The following is a 21,340-nucleotide window of genomic DNA, read 5'->3' as shown; positions in this document are numbered from 1 at the left end:
CGATTCTAATAATGGCGCGCTAGTTTCGACACACATATCTCAGACGCAGAGCGAAAGGGAAACATAATTTGTGGTGAAGTTGTCTTATTTTCCTGGTTGGGAATCACTGCTTGAAGCAATTCCTTGTCTCCCCCAGACCGGTGCCAGGCGCCAAAGCGGACGCGACGTCGCCTCCGTTTTGAAGACGGCCTTCCTCTTCTCCCTCCAAGCCCTTTTTCTGTGTTGCTAAACTACCGAGCGGTGCCGGCACAGGACGGCGTTTTGACGAAAGCGACGGGTCGGCGCGCTGGAAACATTTGCCACATTTGACGCAGTTTTGCACGCCGCAGACTGAGATGGAGCAGCACCACGATTTTTGCCAAAATCGTTTCTTTTCAAGTCTTTTTTAATTTTTTTTTTTTTTTTTACGTTCTTTGTACGCGCAAACCGTCATCGTGTTTACAATTTGTCGTGGATTTGTGTTCTGTGCCAAAGAGGTCTCTCCATGCTTGGAGAAGGGGTATCCAGAATTGCTTCAAAATCCTCATCACGAGTCCACTCGTCCAACGGAAAGCTGTTTGAGCAGTTACTGAGGGCAAGGAACGCACTCTTCCATGGACCGTAAAATGGATCTCAAGGATACGGAACAAACGCTCAAACAGTCTCAAGCCAGCCGCTCACCGACCAACAAGTACCATACTTGATCTTGATCATCTAGGTGAGGCGAGAAGATTCCAAATATGATTTGGGGACTTCGGTATAGTCGGTCTGTGCACCAGGTTAGACTGTGGCTCCGTCTAGTTCAAGTTGCTTGGTGTATGGCTGGTTTGTGATCCCTAACTCAGATGCTTCTTTTCAACACTGTTTACATGTTGAGCGAGGACTTGATGCAACCCTCCGCCCTCTCCGTTCAGCCACATACTGAAATTCATGTGAATGTCTTTTGCTTTGTGTGACCACTTTTGAAAAATTACATAAAATATTTTTTACAAAATGCTCTCCACTCTCCTTTTGCTCCTTTCCAAAACAATGAAATTTGAATGATTTCTAAGAGTGTCATTGGCACAGGCACATACATATCAGTAATCCAGGATTCTTGGGACAACATTTATAAAAATATATATACTGTACGTGTGTATTTGTGTGTGTGTGTGTGTTCAGTTAATTCGGGTTTTTTTCACGGCCCTCTGAATAGGGATCGTCGGCCAGCATGGAAGGATCACTCTTTCTGTACTTTTTAGATACATTTATTGGGACACTGCAGCAGAAGTAGATGTAGTAGTAGATGAAATGGAAGTAGTTGCAGTAGCAGTAGCAGAAGCAGGTAATAACCATTGGGCCATGCCGACGACGAAGCGAGTGTATTCACCAACGTAACATAATGCGATCCTGTTTTTTATACGTCGCGCGAACGGTCACCTGTCAGTGGCAGCCCCGCCCCTCTTAAAGTGCCAGGTTAATCCAACACCTCCCACTTAAGTTCCCGATGTCCCATCCAGGGAACTTACACCAATACGTAATCAAAGGCCCCATTCAGTTACAATAGTGAAAAGCTCACAAACATTACAATAGTTGTGTTTTTTTTTTTTTTTTGCGAACAGTTATCCAATGTTCTCTGAACCCTGACCCGGTGAAGAGCATAACCCCCAAAGTCAATCATGGCCCTCAAGCGGGTCAGTGGCTTTATGAGGCGTGGGTGCTCAACTTCGTGTATGTATGGTGTACATTTTGTGTCGGCATGGTGGCAGCGATCCGCCTACACCAACCAGCCAAATAATGACTTAAAAGGGTCTTGACTAGAGCTAGGGTCCGGGTCACAGAGTTGCAGCTGGAGTCAAGGCCTCTGTTGGGATAAGCACAACCAGCCTCCTTACATCTCTTTGCAGGATGATGGTTGGTGGGAGTTGTTGACGTGTTCTGCCTTTTCTCTCAGTGTTTATCATTGGCAGTCCGGCACAAACTTTGACGTCAACGTCCCTGACGATTCCGTGCTTGTCGGATCTTGTGGCCGTGACTCGGCCCAAGCGGAATTGCCCTCTAATAGCGTTCGGGTCCACGATCCAAACCACGTCTCCTTCTTTGACGTTTCTTCGTTTTGTATGCCACTTCTCACAGACAAAGAGATTAGGACCAGCTAGTTCGTTCCATTTGGTCCAAATCTGTCCACTAAAATTGTGGATGTTCCTCAGCCTGCGCCAGGGGTGAGTGACAAGATCAAGTCCATCTGTGTCTCCTCCCACTGAGGATCGTCCGAGGATGAGTGAATTGGGACTAATGTATTCGATGGACTCCTCTTGCTCCTGGGCGTGAGCGTCGATCGGGCGTTCGTTCGTCAGGTTGGCTGCCTGAAACAGTAGAGTTTGAAACTCACCCCAGGTGAGATAGTCTGTTGCTCCTTTCAAACTCGTAAGGGCTCTTTTTATCAATTTCACGGCAGCTTCTGCTGCTCCATTTCGGTGGGGCGCATAAGCAGGGTGGAAGCTCCACACCCAGTCCGTCCCGTTCTTGGAAGCGATGTCCTCAACTGATGACGTCTGAACACAGCGTATGTGGTTTTGGAGCTCATTCAGGGCGGGTTTCGCCCCGATGAAATTTGTCCCTTTGTCAGACCATAGCTTGCGTGGATGGCCCCTCAGAGCAACAAAGCGTGAGAAGGCTAGCAGAAAACTTTCTGAAGATTGGTTATCGCATACATCAGCATGGACTGCCCTTGAAGCCATGCAGCAGAAGACGATGCCCCAGACTTTCTTCCTTACTCTCCCTTTGACTGCGTCTTTGACTTCATAGGGGCCAAATAGATCCAAGGTTGTATACTCAAAAGGGCCTGCCCTTTGTGTGCGCTCCAACGGGAGGTCACTCATCACTTGCTGGCATACTCTTGCTCTTTGCTTTCGGCAGTGGATGCAGTCATTTAACACTCTTCTGACGACTCGACGGCCTTGTATTATCCAGGCTCTTTTCCGAGTGCGTAGGAGAGTTGCTGCGACCCCCTCATGGTTCTTCTCATGAGCCTCTAGGGCCAGCAGTGTGGCCAGTCTTGTATGCATAGGGACCAGAGGAATAGCAATTTTGCCTTCGTTCCAGGACTGAATACGTCCTCCGCAGAGCAGGAGTCCTGTCCCCCCATCGGTCCGGACCACGAGTCGGTCAAGTGTTGAGTCCCGTATTTCAGCTCCATCCTGGGCTTCAAGGACAAGGCATCGGAAGGCTTCTGCTCTCTCCATAGCTGTAAGACTGGGTTTGGGATTCCTATTAACTATGGTCTGGTGGTTACCTCCCAACCAAGCCTCCACCGCCCGACGTATCCAGGCAACCGTCCCACACAGCTTCGTGAGGGAGCTGAATCTCCCAGGCCCAATGAGGCGCACAAGGGCCAGGACTTGCATCCGTGGGATAGGGATAAAAGGAGGTGGAGTGGTTCCCGGTCTACCAAGCTCCGGAGGCTTCATCATGTCGTTTTTCTTATCCTGATGCCTTGTGACCACTGCAGAGAATGCGCGTCTTTGAAGCCTCTTGATGCTCTCGTCAGCGACCGTGGCAGAGACTTCACTTGCAGTCTTCACCGGCCATTCACTCTCAGGCCATTTGAGGAATTGAGGCCCGGTCTGCCACTCAGAGTCTTCGTCCAACTCCTCAGGGGTCGCGCCCCTTGTGAGGATATCTGCGATGTTAAGGCATCCTTCAACCCACTTCCAGGTGTCCACCGGACCGGCTTTCTGGATTTCTCCGATCCGGTTTGCGAAGAAGGTTTGGTATCCATAGCTGTCCTTTTGGATTGCACCGAGGATCGTCTGGCTGTCTACTAAGTGTACCCAGTGATCGACTGGGATGCGGCAGTGCCTCTCAAAGTATTTCTTCAAGTGAGTAGCGATCACCGCACCGCACAGTTCAGCCTTAATTCCATCCCCCTTCTGGTCGAGAGGAGTAAGCTTGGCCTTAGACTCCACCAGCTTCACGATGACCTGACCAGGCTTGGTTTCCCAGCGAAGATAAAGTACAGCTCCGTAAGAGGCTTCACTCCCATCAGAAAATGTAATTCCAACTGGGGGGCCTAAGACTTCAGCGGGTGTGAGGCTTCGGTCGAATCTTACTTGGCCGAGCCTTACATACTCCTCGAAGAGTGTAACAGCTGCCTCCCGGAGTCTTGGTGACAGCGGATCATCCCATGTATCTTTCACAGGACGATCTTTTCTTGCTTCTTGAAAGGATTCTCTTACAAGGATTACTCCCTTCTGTTTTGCAGGGGTAACTAGACCAATTGGGTCATAGAGGCTGGCGATTTGGCCAAGAAGCAAACGTCGGCTTAGTGGCTCAGGAGTACTCCTCCTGACCTCCTCCTCCCTTAAGTCGAGCCCAGTCCTCATCTTCCCCCTTTTCTTTGAGAAGTTGATCGAAGCAAGGATGCGGAGCTTGTCTGACTCAGGCTCATACCCAACGCCAAGGGCTTTACTGTCCTCCTCTTGCAGCTGATTTGGGAGCATGAGGATTGTCGGAGTGCTTGGACAGCCAGGCTGGGGACTGCCTTGGGCTTCCCCCCTCCCACTTTGGCCAGAGAAGACCCAGGGTTTTAGAGAGAACCCCCCAGCCTTCAATATCTTCTCAACACCAACAGTTATCTTTCGCAGCACATCGATTTCATTGTCTGATGTCAGGATGTCATCAATGTAACAGTCCTCTTCAATGACTCTGCGTTCTTTGAGCATTGATGAGAACTGTGGAAGTTTAGCTGTCAGTCGCATTGCGACTTGGGCTATACAGCCTGCAGGCTTATCGCCAATATTCACTCGGACGACTGCAAACGTCTCTATTTCGTTCTGGGGGTCATCCCTCCACAGAAATCGATGTAAGTGAACTTCTTTGTCCTGAAGCCAAACGGAGTTGTACATCTTTCGTACATCACCCAGGGCAGCATGTTGTCCGCTTCGGAACCGTAAGAGAACGCCTCTTATTGGATTAAGTACATCCGGACCTTTGTCGAGAAGGTCATTCAGGCTCCAACCCTGAAACTCCTGGCTGCTGTTCCACACTATCCTGACAGGGGTTGAGGCAGAGTGGGGGTTTGGGGCGACTAAGTGGCTAATGTACCACTTGGGGCCCTTCCAGGACATCAGTTCTTCTTCTGAGAGCTTGACGGCTGCACCTCTTCTGACCATGTCGTGGATTTGCTCACTATACGCTGCTTTCCAGGCGGGCTCTCGTTCCAGCCTAGTTTCGGTTCTCCTGAAAGTAGCCTCCACAGCTCTGCGATTGTCAGGGAGAGAGGCCGGGTCTCCTCGCCAGGGATACGCAGCGTCCCAGTGGGGTGACTGACTGTGTTTGTCTACTAGGACGTGGGTGAGGCAATTCTTGATTTTCTCCAACTCCCTTTCTTCTCCGAGAGTCATCTCCTTTCCTCCTGGGGAACACGTGCCACATTTGCAGCCCCCACATTGAGGATCGCACGCTGCCCCGATACTGTCCCACCTGAACCACTCTAACACTTCCTTGTTAGCTATAGTGGTGTTGCTAATGACTTTTTCGTCCTTTGTCAACAGAGGGTTTGGATCACTTGAGTCCACAAGAACCTCCTCATACACTTTTGAGGCAGTTCTCATGGACCTTGCGAAATGAGTGTCGGATTGGCAGAAGGTTAGTTCCACCCTCTCAACGAGGTCAGGGTGGGTCCCACCTACTGTCTTTCCAAGTGGGCCATCCCAGAGAATCAGGTCCCCGTTTCTCTGAACTGGTTGTGGGACCAGGCGACCTTCCCTGTGACTAATGAGGAGATCGATTTTGGTGGGCCGGACCAAGTCCTCAGCAGCAACCCCAGGGAAGAAGCCTTGAAGCTGGTGTAGTGTTGCTTTCTGGCTGACCTCTGCGATGCATTCCAGGCCATAGCAGACGATCTTGTGCACCCCCACTGTTCCCTCAGGAGTCTCTACCCTCAACCGAAGGGTATATCTCCTGGTCATGACTGTTTTCCTCATCCCGCCAACTCCATGCACAATCAGTTTGATGTCCTCTCCACATAGTCCTAAACGCTTGGCTCCAGTGTTTGTGATGTAATTGGTATCTGAAGCAAGGTCAATCAATGTACCAATCAGATGGCCAGAATTGGTCGTAACCTTGAGGAGCATCATTAGCACTGGATATTCTTTTGGTACACTTCCAGTACTGGTGCAAATTGCTGCGGTGGTTTTGTTTGAGAAGACTTTCCTGTACTCTGTCCTCTGCTCTGGGGTTAGTGTAGCAAGAAACTCTTCCTGCTGGCTTGTTAGGCCAAGAGGCCCTTTTGCCACCTTCACTGGGACTTTACTGCCATCGTCCTTTTGGGTGGCGAACCTGGGGCACAGCAGGTAGTGGTGAGCCTCATCTTGCCGGCAGTCTGCTTTACTGCAAAGGAACCCCGAGTTGCAAAAGCCATTCTTCGGATGAATGCTTAAGCATCGATTGCATATCCCATGGGTTCTTAGGTGAGACTTTCTTCTTGCCAGGTCCATATCCCTGAATGTTTTGCATGCAAAAAGCCTTCCAGTGTGCGTTTCATCACCACAGGCAGAGCATGCGGTTCGCAGCCTTCCTGCAGAACCTCGTTGACCTGCAGTGACTCTGGAGAAAGCCTTCTTAGCCCTTTTCTCGATTGTTTCTATCGGGCGTTTCTCAGATGGAGCCTTTTCTGCAAGACTTGTTTCCAGCTGGTCCAGCTCCTCAAGAATGACCTCCTGTCTCTTTAGGAATTGGAGAAGGCACTCAAAGTGGTTCTGCAGGCCAAAGCCATTCATTGGCTCATTCTTGTAAGCTACCCATTTCTCCTTTAGAAAGTGTGGTAACTTACTCTCAAGTGACTGTGCCACGAGTCGGTTCTTCATCACATCCTCTTCACCCAGAATAAGAAGGTTGCTTAAGGCCCTTTCCCATGTTTGGATTAGCTCTATCGCTTTTCTAGGGTGATTTCCCTTTACGGGGGCTAGGCCTTGCACCTCATTTGCTATTGTTTGGACGATCCTGGCTTTGTTCCCGTATCTGTTGTCCAAACGCCGGAACATTTCTTCAGCGGACCCGCAACTGGACAGGACCAGGTCCTTCTTCACCTTATCACTAAGGCTTCCTAGGAGATGGAATCTTGTTATACTTGCCGTCCCAAAAGGGTTCCCCAATTGCTCCAATTCTCCCCACTCAGCCTTCCACCGGAAGTAATCTGTCATGTCACCGGAAAATGTGGGGAGCCGTGCTCTCTCGAGAGGGAACCGATTTCTGGACCCGTACCCTCCAGGATACATGTCAGGGTTACCTCGGGGAGCACTCTGGTCCATTGACGGTGTCTGGATTTTGGTATCTGGATTTGAGATGGTTGTTTGTGCGGGAATAAATGGAACACTTGGTGGTGTTGCCTGAAGGAAGTTCATGCTTGAGACTGAGACCGGTGAATGGAGGCTCTGTGGGGCTGACAGGATCAGGCATGTTTTTTGCTTTGTCCGACTCTTTTTCCAGTGGGGCTTTGCCATCCACATCGTCGGACGACTTTTCTGCGTATCTTTTCTGCCAGCTATCCTCAAAGTCTCTAACCTGGCGCCACAGAGCTCGAACCTTCTCCTTCAACACCTTTGTGTTGGCATATGAGATTAATGCGTCCCAGTCACTGCATTTTTTCTCGAGCTCGTCAACCCTCTCCTTCAGGCAATTTCTGGTGAGGTCAAAGTCAGTTTTATGTAATTTATTTATGTTGCAGCTCTCCAGTTGAACCATTTTAGCTTCTGCACTGGAAATACATTCCTTGATGTCATCTGCAGCGAACTTCGTCCAGATTGTTTCCTGGATGAGCTCAACAGTTCCGGTGTATTTGCGCAGGCATTCAGCTGTTTTCTCTGCGATGCAGGCTGCTTCTTCTTCTGCCTTGCCCTCTTCATCCTCGGTTCCCTTTACCGCACTGAGGGCTTCAGCATAGTCGTATCCTGTATCACTGACCCTCTCGTAGTCTACCTCAAGGGCCTTCAGCTCATCAATTAGGGCTTTCTCTCCCAACAGGTTGACTCTGGAGGCAAGCTTATTGGTCCTCTTTGTGAAGGACGATTGCGCAGCAGAGCGCTTCACTCTAAGGGTTTCGAGTTCACGGGAGTCCATTTTCCTAGTCTGACCAGAGCTTATTTTACCAGGGTCTTTCCCACTAGATGGCGGTGCTCCTTTGGCCAATCTCAGGACTGAATAGATAAGGTGTTTGCTTGGAGAGTGATTCCTCTTCAAGGCTTGACACTCATCGGGGGATCCTATCCAACCTCGTTGGTTATTACTGTTCAGTTAATTCCGTTTTTTTTCACGGCCCTCTGAATAGGGATCGTCGGCCAGCATGGAAGGATCACTCTTTCTGTACTTTTTAGATACATTTATTGGGACACTTTGCAGCAGAAGTAGATGTAGTAGTAGATGAAATGGAAGTAGTTCCAGTAGCAGTATCAGAAGCAGTAGCAGAAGCAGGTAATAACCATTGGGCCATGCCGACGACGAAGCGAGTGTATTCACCAACGTAACATAATGCGATCCTGTTTTTTATACGTCGCGCGAACGGTCACCTGTCAGTGGCAGCCCCGCCCCTCTTAAAGTGCCAGGTTAATCCAACAGTGTGTGTGTGTGTGTGAGAGAGAGAGAGAAAGAGAGAGAGAGATTTTACCACATTGTAGTTTATATTATTTATTTTTATGTATCTGTCCTCAACTTTTAAAAATGAAAATGCTGACATTTTACTACTGTATATTATAGGTCCATTACAAGAAGTAAATTAAATGGTTTAATCTAGTCCTTCGTACTTTAATTGTTAAATTAACTTGATAAACTTGGAATTACAATCCACCATCGCAATTTGCGGGACCTGCCCGGCCCTCGAACATTGAATATCCTCATTTATTTGATGCCCCTTGAAATGCATTGAGTGAGAGTAACAAAAGCTTTCAAAATTGCTGATAAACTTTCAACGTTTTCCATGAAACACAGGGTGAAATATCCCCCCGTCCCCCGTTGAAGGTTTGTAAAAATTGTGTGTGTATGGGGGGGGAGAATTCTCAAATATAGTATGCGAATCCGCGGGTGCCGAACCGCAAGTGTGCAGGAATTGACTACCGAAGAAAACGTCGTTTGTCCTGTGTTACTCCTTCTGACCACTAGATAGTAGTAAATGTATCTTGGCGTCGGCTTGCCAACTTCTGAGGAAGAAAAGGATCGCTTCACTGCGCATGTGCAAAAAAATGTCACGTTAGTACAGGCACCATGTCAGCGCTGAAGTTCTCGTAAATTCTCTCTTTTTAATGATAGTCCCTCGTGACTGTTTGGCACCGCGGAGAGAGCACACCACGGCCAAACGAAAGCGAAGCCATGACAGCGAACGAGGATCAAGAGGTAGGACGGCAATGGATTGTTACGTGACCAAATGCTAACTGGCTAACGCGAGCGAGTTCGAACTGCCTTGCGAGTCAAATTTGTTCATGTCAGCTCAGCTGTTGTGCCTGCCTGTGTTTTAGATGGAGTTGGAGGCTCTTCGCTCTATCTACGAGGGTGACGAGTGTTTTAAAGAGCTTAGTCCAGTTTCTTTTCAATTAAGGGTGAGTCCTGCTTGTTTTTTGGGGTTGGTGTAGAATTCAAAGAGCAGAATCATTTTTTTTTCTTTTTAGTGTTGAAACATTTTGGGTGAATGCTGTCAAAAGCAATTTTTTTCACACACATTATTGCGAATGGGGTGGACTGTGCGATTTTTTGTCAGTGCTTTAACCGTGAAATATTTTTTACAAACCCAAATCCGTATGACGATAAATATCAGATTGGTTATACATCAATATCTTGCTCGGTTAGGTGAAATATTTCAACAGGAAAAGTGTGGGTGTTTCGACAGCCCTTCTGAAACATTGTAATGACCGCAATTCCCTGTCAGCTTTGCAACGAGGGCCTGTCGGCTGTCTGATTTAAAAGGCCAATAGGTCGTGAAAGAGTTGGATGGCTGTGCGATTCAGACTTTTGTTGGAGACAAAGTCATGTATGAGAAGATGCGGGTCAAATAAAGTTAGACCCCATTAGCTCGTACACTCAGGCATTGTGGTTCACAGTCATCGAAAAACACAACAATAAGGACATCACTTAATTAAAATGGGTGGCCTTCGATAACTTTAAACCGAACGAATGTGACGGGATTTAAATGAGAGATATATACTGCAATAGCAGCATGGTGCACCTTGTTGGGCTGGGGCGGGGGTTGAAAAATATAATCTGGAGAATAATGACTCTTTTGATATTCACAAGCAAAGGGAGTATTAGAGGAAGCTCAGAATTCAAGACCTTTTCCATGAATGACTTTAGCCAAGGGCGACCCAGTGGGCGTGTCGGCCTCACAGTGCAGAGGTGCAGGACTTGATTCCGGCTCCGGCCTTCCTGTGTGGAGTTTGCATGTTCTGCCCGGGCCTGCGTGGCTTTTCTCCGGGTACTCGGGTTTCCTCCCACATTCCAAAAGCACACGTGGCAGGTTCATGGAACACTCGAAATTGTGGTTGTTGTGTGAGCGCGAATCACAATTTAGGAGCGGTTGACACGAGAAAGAGGAAACTGAAATGCTTGCAAATGGGACTCTGCCCTGTTGTTGCTGTTTGGGGTATGTTCCAGGAAAAATAAAAATTGGCAGTAGAAAAAAAATACTATCGGACAAAGTGGTCTCCCTGTAATACAGGTCTTTATTGTTTTAAGGGACCATAAAAGAAGTTATTCTATTCATTATAAATATTTTTTGAAGTTCTCAAGAGTTTTAGTCGACCAACTATTGGAATCGGCCCTAATGATAACCATTACATTGACAGATAGGAGACCTGGAGGACTCCAAAGCATTCATCTTGGACATCACGTGGCCAGAGGCATACCCCGTGACTGGTCCTCAAATCTCACTGGATGGCTTTTTTAACAACCGAATGTAAGTCGCATGTCGGAATGATCCGTAGGGGTCGGGGCCAAAAACATAAAAAAAAAACCACAAAAAACCCACAAACGAAAAAAAAACCAAAACGTTTTATCACCAACTTCAGCATTCCCGAAACCAAGCAGCTTATCTTGTCCAAGCTGGCGGAGCAAGTGGAGGCAAATCTGGGCGATGCCATGACGTATACCCTGTTCGAGTGGGCCAAGGAGAACCAAGAAGCCCTGATGGAGAACCACAGACCCGTGGTCACCGCCGTGGTTCGTTTCAAGCTCATCGTAGAGAGTCAGGAGCGTAAGCCCGGGCACTGACCGCTTCCTTCGCTTCGCCGTCAGACTTTAACATCCAGCGGTGAGGCGATACCGAACGCCGTGACAGCCAAAAAGAAGGAAAGGAAGGAGCAGCTCACAAAAGCGCAGAAGAGGAGGATCATCAGTCGGACAGGTTGGGGCGGTCGGGAGGGGCGGAGGATTCGGATCATGAGCAGCCAACAAAATCATTGCCATTTCTATAATGTGGGCTGCTTGATCCTGCTTTCAGATAACAAAGGGGAACTGCCGAGAGGTTGGAATTGGATTGACGTCATCAAAGTACGTACGCTTCCAACGTTCCTCTACATGACTTGAATCATGGAATGCAATTTAACCTTGGATTTTATTTTTTTTCCCTCCCCCATCGTTACAATAAACGTCCAGCATGTAAGTGGCCAATACACCCCACCGGAATCCGTTCTCCAACAGTTTCTTTCATTGACATTGTGGTTTCGGTTCTACTTGTGTTGCAGCTGAGTAAAACGGGAGGCGGTAAAGATGACGATTAGGCCCCCGAGGTGCCACCTCGCCGCCGTTTACAATTTGAACGGGAACGTCTTTGTGCCGCCGCCTACCTCCAGGACACTCGAATGCAGGGCCACTGAGCGGAGGCAGAACTTATCGGCGCAATGTCACGCGCGTTTCATCAAGGTTACTTGAAAGACCTTCCGTTATGAAAGTACCAACTCTCACTGCCAAAACCTTGAAGCATTCGCCTTGCAAATGGGATATTTTGTATTTTCATGAGACTCGCCGGCAAATAATTCTATCACGTTTGACTTGACTATTTTCTCATTTCAGGTTGACCAGATTTTATTTTGTCTATTCAAATAAAACCCCATTTGGAAGCACCTGTTGCCGAGGGGACTTGATATTGAATTTTTCTTGTTTTTGGTCTCGATGTGATTTTAATTAAAGGCTTTGCTTACCACCCGGTGTTCAAGAACAGCGGGGGCATTTGGCGTCAATGAAACCATCACCGGGCAAAGTGTAGTATGGGCTATGACAACTTTATGAATGGAATCATGGAATAAGCATCGCTAAGAAAATAACATTCACCTGAAAATTCAATTTTTATTGGAATACGACGACATGTATATCTGATGCTTTACACAAGTAGAGTCAGTGGACTTTCAGTTGTCGTCAGCATTAAAGTCCTCCACTAAAACTGAGGGGATCTTTTCTTGAGGTCTGCTACTGCTTTGCGAGTTTATCTGCCGAGCTCGGTAAAGCTTTTTCAGGGACGTAATCGTTGACCACGTCCAAGAGCCCCCTTTTCAGGGATTTTTCTAACCTTTTGGAAAACTCCTTCTTAAACATGTTCTCAAAGAAGCTGTGGATGTCATGGGCGTCCTCCATTGACTGGATGGATTTGGCCCTCGTGCGCTCGTCCTCCTCGTCATCGCTGGGCGGCAACTCGACTGAGATGACAGACGAGGCGGAAGCCTCCCTCGCACCTTCGTCCGGGACGTTTGCATGTAGAGGTCTCGCACTTTTTCTCTCGCCTTTCCCTTTTACCCTCTTGCTCTTCCTGCGGCCATAGTGAGTCTTCCACATTGACTTGACTTTTTTGAAAATTGGCCTAATAGCCGGTTTTGCTCCAATGCAATCCATGATGGCACTGGGACAGTCCTCCAGAAGTGGCTGGATCCTCCTCGGACGCATTATTTTCCACCTCTTCCAAAGGGATGACCTGGTTTGAAGTTGTGCTGGCGATGTCTTTTCCAGGTCGGCCGTCTCTTCGGATGAAAGTTCCTGCTCTGAAAATTTGATGTCGATGCCGAGTACCGCTTCAGATGAAGACTTGCTGGATAGCCTGTCTTTGGACAATTTCAGCTCAAGTTCTCCCACCAGTTTTGATGAGGACCTCCTCGACAGTTTCGAGATGGCATCGACTGCCGCCAGAGATGAGGACCTCCTGGATATCCTGTCTTCTGACAATTTTGAGACGGCATCGACTGCTGTCCGAGATGAGGACCTCCTGGACTTCCTGTCTTCCGACAATTTAGAAATGGCATCAACTGCTGCTTTTGATGAAGACCTCCTTGATATCCTGTCCTCTGATAATTTCCGACCTTCCACTGCCGCTTGGGATGAAGACTTGCTCGATACCCTACCCTCCGACAGTTTCTGAACATCTACTGCCGATTTGGATGAAGTCCTCCTTGACGCCCTGTCTTCTGACAATTTAGTTACAACCCCAACTTCTGCCGGGGATAAAGACTTCCCAGATACCCTGTCTTCTGACCATTTAGAAACAGCCCTTAATTCTACCGGCGATAAAGACTTCCCAGATACCCTGTCTTCTGACAATTTAGAAACAGCCCTTAATTCTACCGGCGATAAAGACTTCCCAGATAGCCTGTCTTCTGACCATTTAGGAACAGACCTTACTTCTGCCGGAGATAAAGACTTCTCAGATAGCCTGACTTCTGACTGGTCAGGTTTACTCTCTACCGACAGACGGTCCGAAACGGCTTCGGCTGACGGCGTCTTGGCTAGCATGTCGTCCGACAATCTTGTGTCAATCTTAGCTGCCGCTTCATTAAAAGACATCACCGACACCCTGCCTTCTGGCGATTTAGCATCAACATCTTGTAGTGTTCCGACTGACGGGCTCTTTACATCAAAGAACTGGAGCGCAGCATCAACTGCTACTTCCAAAAGAGGCTTCCTTGGTTCCTCTTCCTCAGACAATTGAGGATCAGTGTCAGCTTCTGCTGAAGGCCTCTTGACATCAAACGATTGAAGAGCAGCATCTACTACTTTTTCCGCCAGAGGCTTCATTACTTCCTGGTCCTCGGACATTTGAGGCTCATCGTCCACTGCTGATTCTGATGAAGGCGGCATCGCTTCCCTGTCTTCGGGCGACTTGAGATCATCCTCGCCGGGTGTTTCAGATGATCTCTTTGTGATCTTGTCTTCTAGCCACTCAAGGTCAACATTTTCCACCAATTCTAATGAATGCCTCTTCGCTAGCTTATCCTCTGGCCCCTGAAAATCACTATCTGCTTCCGATGAAGACATTCTCGCTACTTTGGCATCTTGCCCGTCCAGATCAGCATTTGTTCCTAGTTCAAATGAAGGTGTTTTTGCGAGGCTATCTTCTGGCCACTGAAGATAACTCTCTTCTTGTTCTAATGAAAGCCTCTTTGCCATTGGGTCATCTTGCCCCTTGGGATCAGCGTCTACTAATTCAACTGAAGTCCTCTTTGCTAGGAGGTCGGCTTGGCACTCAGGATCAGTATCTACCATCTCTAATGCAATTATATTTTCGACCGTGTCTTCGGGCCACTTAATATCAGCATCTTCGGCTTCTTCGGATGGTCTCGTTGCTACCGGGTCTTCTGGTGACTTAAGATCTGCACAGAGTGCTTCTGATGAAGACCTTTTTCTTACCATGTCTTCTGGCCACTGACGGTCACCATCTACCACTTCCACTGGTGAATGCCCACACGCTACCTGGTCTCCTGGAAAGTTCGGATCATCATCTACTGCTTCTGACGAAGGCCTCTCGATAACACCGTCCTCTGGCCACTTAAGATCGGCATCCGATGTTTCTGACGAAGACCTCCTTTGTACGTAGTCTTCTGGCGTCATCGGCTCAATCTCTACTTTATGGGGTGAATACGTCATTGCTAGCGTGTCTTCTGGCAAACCATGATCATCATCATCTACTTCTGATGAAGCCCTCTTGGCTATAATGTCTTCTGGCGACTCAAGATCAGCATCGACTGCTTCTGGTGAATATCTCTTTTCTGCTCCGTCTTCTGGCAACGCAAGATTAGCGTTTATGGATTCAGGTGAAGAGCTCTTTGCTATCCCATCTTCTGTCAACTCAAGATCAGTCTGGGCTTCTTCATCCGATAAGCGCATTTTTCCCTCCAGTGCGTCTGGTGATTTGTTGCCATCAGAACCAGGGGCTGCGGGGGTTCTACGCTCCGATGAATCTTGACGACCCACTGATAAAATTTCAACCATGTCGTGATCGAGGTTACTTGCTGTACTTGTGCTCCCAAGCGATTCCGTCGAAATTCTTAAAGGATCGTCGAAGAGAGTCAGTTCACTGGTGTCGTCCAAGTTGCCCGGAGCACATGTGGCCTGATTATCAGTTTCCGGATCCCTCGGTGGGGAGACCGCCGCTTCTTCCAACAGGTCGCTAGCGTGACACGTCTCCTCTGTTGCCACTTGACCCAAGATGTCTGGGTCTAGCGGCCTCTCATCTTTGCGGTCACTCGTGCCCGGCGAAGCAGCCGATGAGAAAAAAGCGGCCAGATTCGGCGTCCAGTTTTCCTCCGATGCGGGCGAGAGGCTGGCTGTTGATTCTCTCTCTGAGACGCCACATCCCTCCTCCGTCTCCCTCTCCGAATGCTGAGGCCCCATTGTTTTCTGTAAGGTCGACTTCATTTTCTCAACAATTGTTTTGCTGGCTGTGTCAATGGTGCTAACAACGGGATTGACAACTTGGCTAATCAAATCTTTGGCCTTGTCGATGAAGCAAGTGGGCGAGGTGCCGCTCGACGAATTGGGAGAAAGTGGGCTCTCTAATGTCTGAGAAAAGTCATCCAGATGAGTCTGTTGCTCATCGGAGGAGGCACTTAATTCCTCCTCAAAGATGCCGGTATCATCCTCTTCCTCGACATCCAAAACGTCCGGGTCTCGGGCCTTCTTCATGGCGCTCGTTCTCGCAAATACCTTGAGGGCCGACGCGGCGCCGGCCTCCCTGCCCTCTTCCCGCTCTGCGATCATGAGCCGCTCGGAGAAGAAATCCTTGAGGTGTTGCTTGATCTTCTGCTGGGTGACCACGCCGTAGGACGACTCGTCAATGAAGGAGTCGGACATGGCGCGCTCCTCCTTGTCCCAGAGGGTGATCAGCTCCCTCAGGTTGGCCACATCCAGGGTGCTTTTCTCAACGATGCTCTTGATGATATTGTTGATCTTGGCATCTTTGTCTTTGTCCTTCAAAGTGTAAGTCACATTCTGGAGTAGAAAAGCAAACCTCGGATCAGCATGCCTCACGAGTCGAACTGACTTTGTGCACAGTTCGCAATTGTTTGAGGGCTCCGCCTGCAATACGTGCAATCGGTGTGTGTTTGCATAGACTGTCCAAATCTGACAAAAACATTTGCAATCTAATTTGGAAGGCCGCCTCTGTCACTTGGAGGAATCAAAACCATTTTAGAGGCAACGACTTCTCAAGCTGTTCGCCGCCCCCAATTGTAGTTCACTGTGAAGCTGACAAAGAGAATTTACCATTTGCATTTTTAAACACCCAAATGTTCCGTGAAACCATATTTCGTCAAACGTTTCGAGCACATCGCTACGCTGACGGCGGGCAACAAAATTCAGACTTGCATACCGCAAAAGCCTATTACAAATGATCACTTCAGCTCAGACCGCGAACGGCGATTATAGTGCGCGGACACCGTCTGCGGTGTGAGCCGCATTCATTACCTGGCCAGTCCGACGACCTTTCACATCGTCGCCAAACATCCCCCGTTGAGCAAAAAACTCCTTGATGCCATGTTGGATCTTCTCAAGGGTGAGGAGGTCGTTTCCTGGCCCAAGGGTGGGACTCTCAGTGCTCATCTCTGGGCCGTGTACGCAGTCTTCGCTTTGTCTGCTTCGGGCGATGTTTTCGGAGCTCTGAGTTTGAGGGAGGATTTCTCCACGATCACAAACGCTCTTTTACCAATCCGAACTAGGCCAACAAAGGGCACTGAGATGTGACATCATCGGTCTTTGTCATGAAGCGTCGACATAACGCTTTGTAGTCAAGGCGTGTCGCCGTCATCAAGGCAAATCACCCTGAGCATAAAGAGCTCCCCCCCCCCCCCCCCCCCCCAACAGTCAACCCGGTCCCAAGCCTTTACCAGACTGAAAACCAGGTTCTCCTCAATGCTCCTCAGCAACAAAATGGGCCTACTGGATCAATTTCGTCCATTGTCAGTGCTGCTTATACGCAATTGGGGGGTTGGGGGCCAGGTGAGCCAGAGTCCATACCGGCCAAGTTTGGACCCGAGGCATAGTTATCCCTGGCATCGATTGACCAGAGGATCGCCGCAAGGGCCAGACAATTGTGGACGTAGTAACCCTCATGATTATTTTTGATTGAAATTTAAATCATGATGAATTTGTTGACTTCAAAACTTAGTTTTGAGTAGTTGAATCAATAGTATCATCTGCCTCATGCACCATCACACTGAACACTTTTAGTTCAAGCCTTTTGCAGTTTCACTCTGCCACAGCTTTTTTGCCTTGCACATATTCAAACCATGAATAAGCATCTCCCTCATCTCTTTTATCAAATTTGATCGTGTGTTTATTTGGACAAATCGAGAGACCTCTAAGGCTAACTTGGGACCCTGGGTATCACATTTCATGCAACATCATGTGCAAATTTGCTAGTCTTTGTCTTTCAATATAACTTGAAAGGACAACGAAAAATGACTGCTAGACCCTCTCTCTGGAATGCCCTTCACTGAACATTCGGCAAGCCTCCTCGCTGCCCATCTCAGAATCAGAATCATCTTTATTGACCAAGTATGTAGAACACACAAGGAATTTGTCTCCGGTATAACACGCTGCATTAGTATCATCGTAAACAACAAAATCATTGAACCATTTTAGAGTAACCAGTAGCAGTATTTGTAGTACAAGAAGAGTGACTACGTCAGTGACTGTTTAAGGAGTATTAGGCTAGAGGGAAGAAGCTGTTTAAGTGTCTACTGGATTTGGTGCGCATGGATCTGTAGCGTCTGCCTGAGGGGAGTAGCTGGAAAAGGTGGTGGGCAGGGTGCGGGGGATCCAGGAGGATTTTCCGTGCCCTTGTCTTGATTCTTGCAGTGTGCAAGTCCTCAAGAGTGGGTAGGGCGGTGCCAACGATTTTTTCCGCCATTCTAACTGTCCGTTGAAGTCGGATTTTGTCCTTTTTTGTGGCGGCCCCAAACCAAACCGTGATGGAAGAACACAGGATTGATTCGATGACTGCCGTGTAGAACTGTCGTAGCACCTCCTGTGGCAGGCCATGCTTCCTCAGCAGCCTCAGGAAGTACATCCTCTGCCGGTCCCTTTTCAGGATGGAGATGGTGTTGACTTCCCACTTCATGTCCTGGGAGACTGTGATTCCCAGGAACTTGAAGGTCTCGACGGTTGACACAGGGCAGTTGGATAGTGTGAGGGGCAACTGTGGAGAAGAATGTTTCCTGAAGTCCACGATCATCTCTACAGTCTTGAGCGTGTTCAGCCCGAGGTTGTGTCGGCTGTACCAGAGCTCCAGCTGCTCCACTTGTTGGCGGTACGCAGACTCGTCGCCATCTTTGATGAGACCGATGACCGTGGTGTCGTCTGCGAACTTTATGAGTTTGACAGCTGGATCTGTTGAGGTGCAATCGTTTGTGTAGAGAGAGAAGAGCAGTGGAGAGAGGACACATCCCTGTGGGGGCTCCAGTGCTGGTGGTGCGTATTGATGATGTTGTTGCTCCCAGTCTCACCTGTTGTGTCCGTCCCGTCAGGAAGCTGAGGATCCACTGGCAGATCGTAGGGGACACACCGAGGTGGAGAAGTTTGGGGGTGAGGAGTTCCGGGATCTTCAAAACCCGCCTCAAAACTCACTTGTATTCTTTGGCATTCGACTCAGCATGACTAGATTTCTTCTTGGCTTTGCTGTTCTGTGCTTTCTACCATCTTTATTACCGATTTACTTTACTGTTTGTTGCATATGTTAAATCAGGGATCCCCAACCGCCGGGCCGCGGACCGGTACCGGTCCTCGGGGCATTTGGTACCGGGCCGCACAATAAGAACTTACATTAATTCCGTCGTATTTATTTTGAAATACGAAAGATATTTTATTTTGAAAAATTACCGGATTCTCCGTTACATCCGACTGTGTCACTTGACACAGGTCAAACCACGCTTCTCCGTCACGTGACTGATTACGCTAAATACAAAACACCAGAGCTTGCTAAATGAGTCAAATAAACTGCTGGAGAAAAGTACGTCCGAGACAACAACTCTGCCGGTGTTCTGGATTCAAGTTATGGCTGAACACTCTGAGATCGCCGCAATAGCACTGTTGCCATTTCCGACATGCTACCTGTGTGAGGCGGAGGTTTTGTGCAGCAACGGCGACTAAAACAAAATGACGAAGTAGACTCGACATGAAGCACACACTTCAGGTGTCATTTGTCTCCTATTACCCCGAGATGGGGCCGCCCGCTTGCAGAAAATCAAGCTCGGCGCTCGCACTGATTCAGCATTGCGGTGAGTTGAGATTTTCATGCAATTTGAATTTGTGTTGTATCGTTTTTTGAAGGCATTAAGACCGTAGCGATCAGAGTGTTGCGGCCAAATTGGACGCTCCTCGTGTTTATCTCGAAAACCCACTAGTGTTCATACAGCTCTTAGCATATTATTTTGTAGTATTTATCCGCCACACCTCCGTGAAAATATTGTCTGACATAAGTTCATACCTGTCAACAGTGGCGGTTCTGGGGGGGGGGGGCCAACGGGGGCCAGTGCCCCTGTAGTACCGATTCTGGCCCCCCCCGTGGCCCCCCCCTCCGAGCGCAGATTACGCAGTCGTGCCGAGTCGCCGACGCGAAAGGTGGAACCAAAGTGCGTGATTTAACATTCTAGACGGACCCTTTAGTGCGCTGCGCCATTTAAAAATGAGCGGGAAAATGAGAAGCAGTCCGCAGAGAAGGAAATTACCACGACACGAGTGCTATTTGCGTGTGTGTGTGTGTGTAACTTTTTTAGTCTCCCTTTTTATTTTAATTTTTATTTAACAGGATCAATATATAAGACATTGCCTTTTAAAATTTGGATAATTATATGCATGTAAAACATCTAGCTTCAGTGTATTTGCAATTTTTGTCCCCGGCAGGCTGGTACCATATCATCCCCTGGCTTGAATATTCTCAACAGACGTATTGTTACGCTTGTAGACATTTTAGCCCTCCTAATACTGTTTTTTTCTCATCACTGTAATGTTATGACTACAATTTCAAAGTCTGAAGAAATAAAAAGTCAAATAAGATTTCGAATCTGTCTTTTTAGCCCTGGGTTGAATGTGCCCCCCCATCAAAACCCCTGGCCCCAGCCCGGCCCCCTCAGTGAAATTGATCCAGAACCGCCCCTGCCTGTCAACTTTTCGGAGCGCCAACCTGTATAAACTACCAAAAAAAATCCTTATAAAGAGCAAAAAATCCTTATAACATACCAAAGCATTTTATATGTCAAAATAACGGCAGAAAAAAACCAACAAAATTTTCAATGATATTATATATTGTAGATCTCCGTAATACAATGTCTGGTTAATGTCTAATCATCATTCTAGTTAGTGGCATTAATGTGTTCAGAGTTGTATTCCTGCGTTACTTTTTTCACCAACTCCAAATGCTGACCCATCGGCTCGAAGTTACAGCATCCATTCATATTTCCTTTGCACTGCAATAATGCTGTCAGTGTTTCGGGTGCAAGCGATTTTCGGAAATCTGTGTGAAGAGAAAGTTACCGGAAATGAAAGCATTCGAGTAGACTAGCACCATTCTGGGCAAAAGCAAACGGAACTACCTGTTGGGGGGTGGGGGCGGAAATTTTCAGAATCCATATGATTTGTGCGATACGGCCATATACGTAAGATTCACCACAAAATCCGTATGAACTATGGCTAAACCGTATGAGTTGACAGGTATGTAAGTTGCGTTCACACGTGCAAATTTACATCGGTGCTGCTTTGCAAACGAGCATTTGCTGTGGAGCAAATTTTTAAACCACCTCAAATTTGGTGCGGTGTAAGCTGTTTTCCGGGGCTACGCCGGAGCTAATTTTCACGTGTGAACGCTCTACTGGGGAAGCCCCGGCGTAGCACCGGACCAAATCTTGCCGTGTGAACACCCCTATAAACCGGTCTGTGGGGCAAAAAAGGTTGGGGACCCCTGCCTTAGAGTATGCCGCCACCTCAAAATTTCCCAAGTCGATGCGAGTTTCCCCATGAGCCTGTCGATGGGACTTAACGTTGACGTCAGCATCAGCGATGTTTGGAAATATAGAAGCCCAAATCATGATCATAAAAAGGTTCAAATGTCGATTTAGTTGCTCAGCACTTGTCACCATTAAAAAGG

General features: G+C 48.1%; 4 protein-coding genes across 6 annotated transcripts in view; 2 read left to right on the top strand and 2 right to left on the bottom strand.

Moving 5' to 3' along the window:
* Nucleotides 1-973, top strand: part of adam19a (ADAM metallopeptidase domain 19a) — a 34,800-nt gene extending 33,827 nt beyond the window's left edge. For both annotated transcript variants that reach the window (XM_086105394.1, XM_086105395.1), the window contains exon 23: nt 137-973. In XM_086105394.1, the coding sequence (XP_085961520.1) occupies nt 137-229 (93 nt within the window). In that variant the 3' untranslated portion in view covers nt 230-973. The remainder of the gene's footprint in view (nt 1-136) is intronic.
* An 8,199-nt stretch (nt 974-9,172) lies between these two features.
* rwdd4 (RWD domain containing 4) lies at nt 9,173-20,253 on the top strand. Of its 2 annotated transcripts, none has more exons than XR_015100231.1 (7): nt 9,173-9,345; nt 9,468-9,548; nt 10,788-10,897; nt 11,010-11,160; nt 11,236-11,344; nt 11,441-11,598; nt 11,685-12,064. XR_015100231.1 is itself a non-coding variant. In XM_086105392.1 (7 exons), exons 1-7 carry the CDS (start codon nt 9,322-9,324, stop codon nt 18,936-18,938), a joined length of 738 nt encoding a protein of 245 aa, XP_085961518.1. In that variant the 5' UTR covers nt 9,173-9,321; the 3' UTR covers nt 18,939-20,253. The 2 variants fall into 2 exon arrangements, 1 of the variants encoding a protein (XP_085961518.1); XM_086105392.1 differs by lacking the exon at nt 11,685-12,064 and adding an exon at nt 18,726-20,253 and having other exon boundaries at nt 11,441-11,490.
* On the bottom strand, nt 12,360-16,839 carry LOC147209454 (uncharacterized). Its single transcript, XM_086106091.1, has 4 exons — nt 16,666-16,839; nt 15,219-16,191; nt 14,674-14,981; nt 12,360-14,142 (listed from the first exon to the last, which is right to left on the bottom strand). Exons 1-4 carry the CDS (start codon nt 16,798-16,800, stop codon nt 12,406-12,408), a joined length of 3,153 nt encoding a protein of 1,050 aa, XP_085962217.1. The 5' UTR covers nt 16,801-16,839; the 3' UTR covers nt 12,360-12,405.
* LOC147209453 (uncharacterized) lies at nt 17,775-18,805 on the bottom strand. Its single transcript, XM_086105393.1, has 2 exons — nt 18,705-18,805; nt 17,775-18,588 (listed from the first exon to the last, which is right to left on the bottom strand). The coding sequence occupies exon 2, from the start codon at nt 18,431-18,433 to the stop codon at nt 17,906-17,908; it is 528 nt and encodes a 175-aa protein (XP_085961519.1). The 5' UTR covers nt 18,434-18,588; nt 18,705-18,805; the 3' UTR covers nt 17,775-17,905.
* Nucleotides 20,254-21,340: the final 1,087 nt, after the last annotated feature.

The sequence above is a fragment of the Hippocampus guttulatus genome, chromosome 2 (genome assembly GCF_054856545.1).
Source record: "Hippocampus guttulatus isolate MCC_2025c chromosome 2, RoL_Hgut_1.0, whole genome shotgun sequence".
Lineage (NCBI taxonomy): Eukaryota > Metazoa > Chordata > Actinopteri > Syngnathiformes > Syngnathidae > Hippocampus > Hippocampus guttulatus.
The sequence above is the reverse complement of the archived record's forward strand: the minus strand, read 5'-3'. Positions and strand labels throughout refer to the sequence as shown.

What these genes read in the sequence shown, in the direction of transcription:
- LOC147209453 (XM_086105393.1), bottom strand. Translation starts at nt 18,433, where the DNA reads ATGATCGTGGACTTCAGGAAACATTCTTCTCCACAGTTGCCCCTCACA.
- rwdd4 (XM_086105392.1), top strand. Translation starts at nt 9,322, where the DNA reads ATGACAGCGAACGAGGATCAAGAG. An exon ending in CAGCGAACGAGGATCAAGAG is followed by an intron (nt 9,346 to 9,467) that starts GTAGGACGGCAA and finishes CCTGTGTTTTAG; the next exon opens with ATGGAGTTGGAGGCTCTTCG. An exon ending in GGCTTTTTTAACAACCGAAT is followed by an intron (nt 10,898 to 11,009) that starts GTAAGTCGCATG and finishes CACCAACTTCAG; the next exon opens with CATTCCCGAAACCAAGCAGC.
- LOC147209454 (XM_086106091.1), bottom strand. Translation starts at nt 16,800, where the DNA reads ATGAGCACTGAGAGTCCCACCCTTGGGCCAGGAAACGACCTCCTCACC. An exon ending in GGAATCGCTTGGGAGCACAA is followed by an intron (nt 14,982 to 15,218) that starts GTACAGCAAGTA and finishes TTGCGTTGCCAG; the next exon opens with AAGACGGAGCAGAAAAGAGA. An exon ending in CGAACTTTCCAGGAGACCAG is followed by an intron (nt 14,143 to 14,673) that starts GTAGCGTGTGGG and finishes GTTGACCTTGAG; the next exon opens with TGGCTAGAAGACAAGATCAC.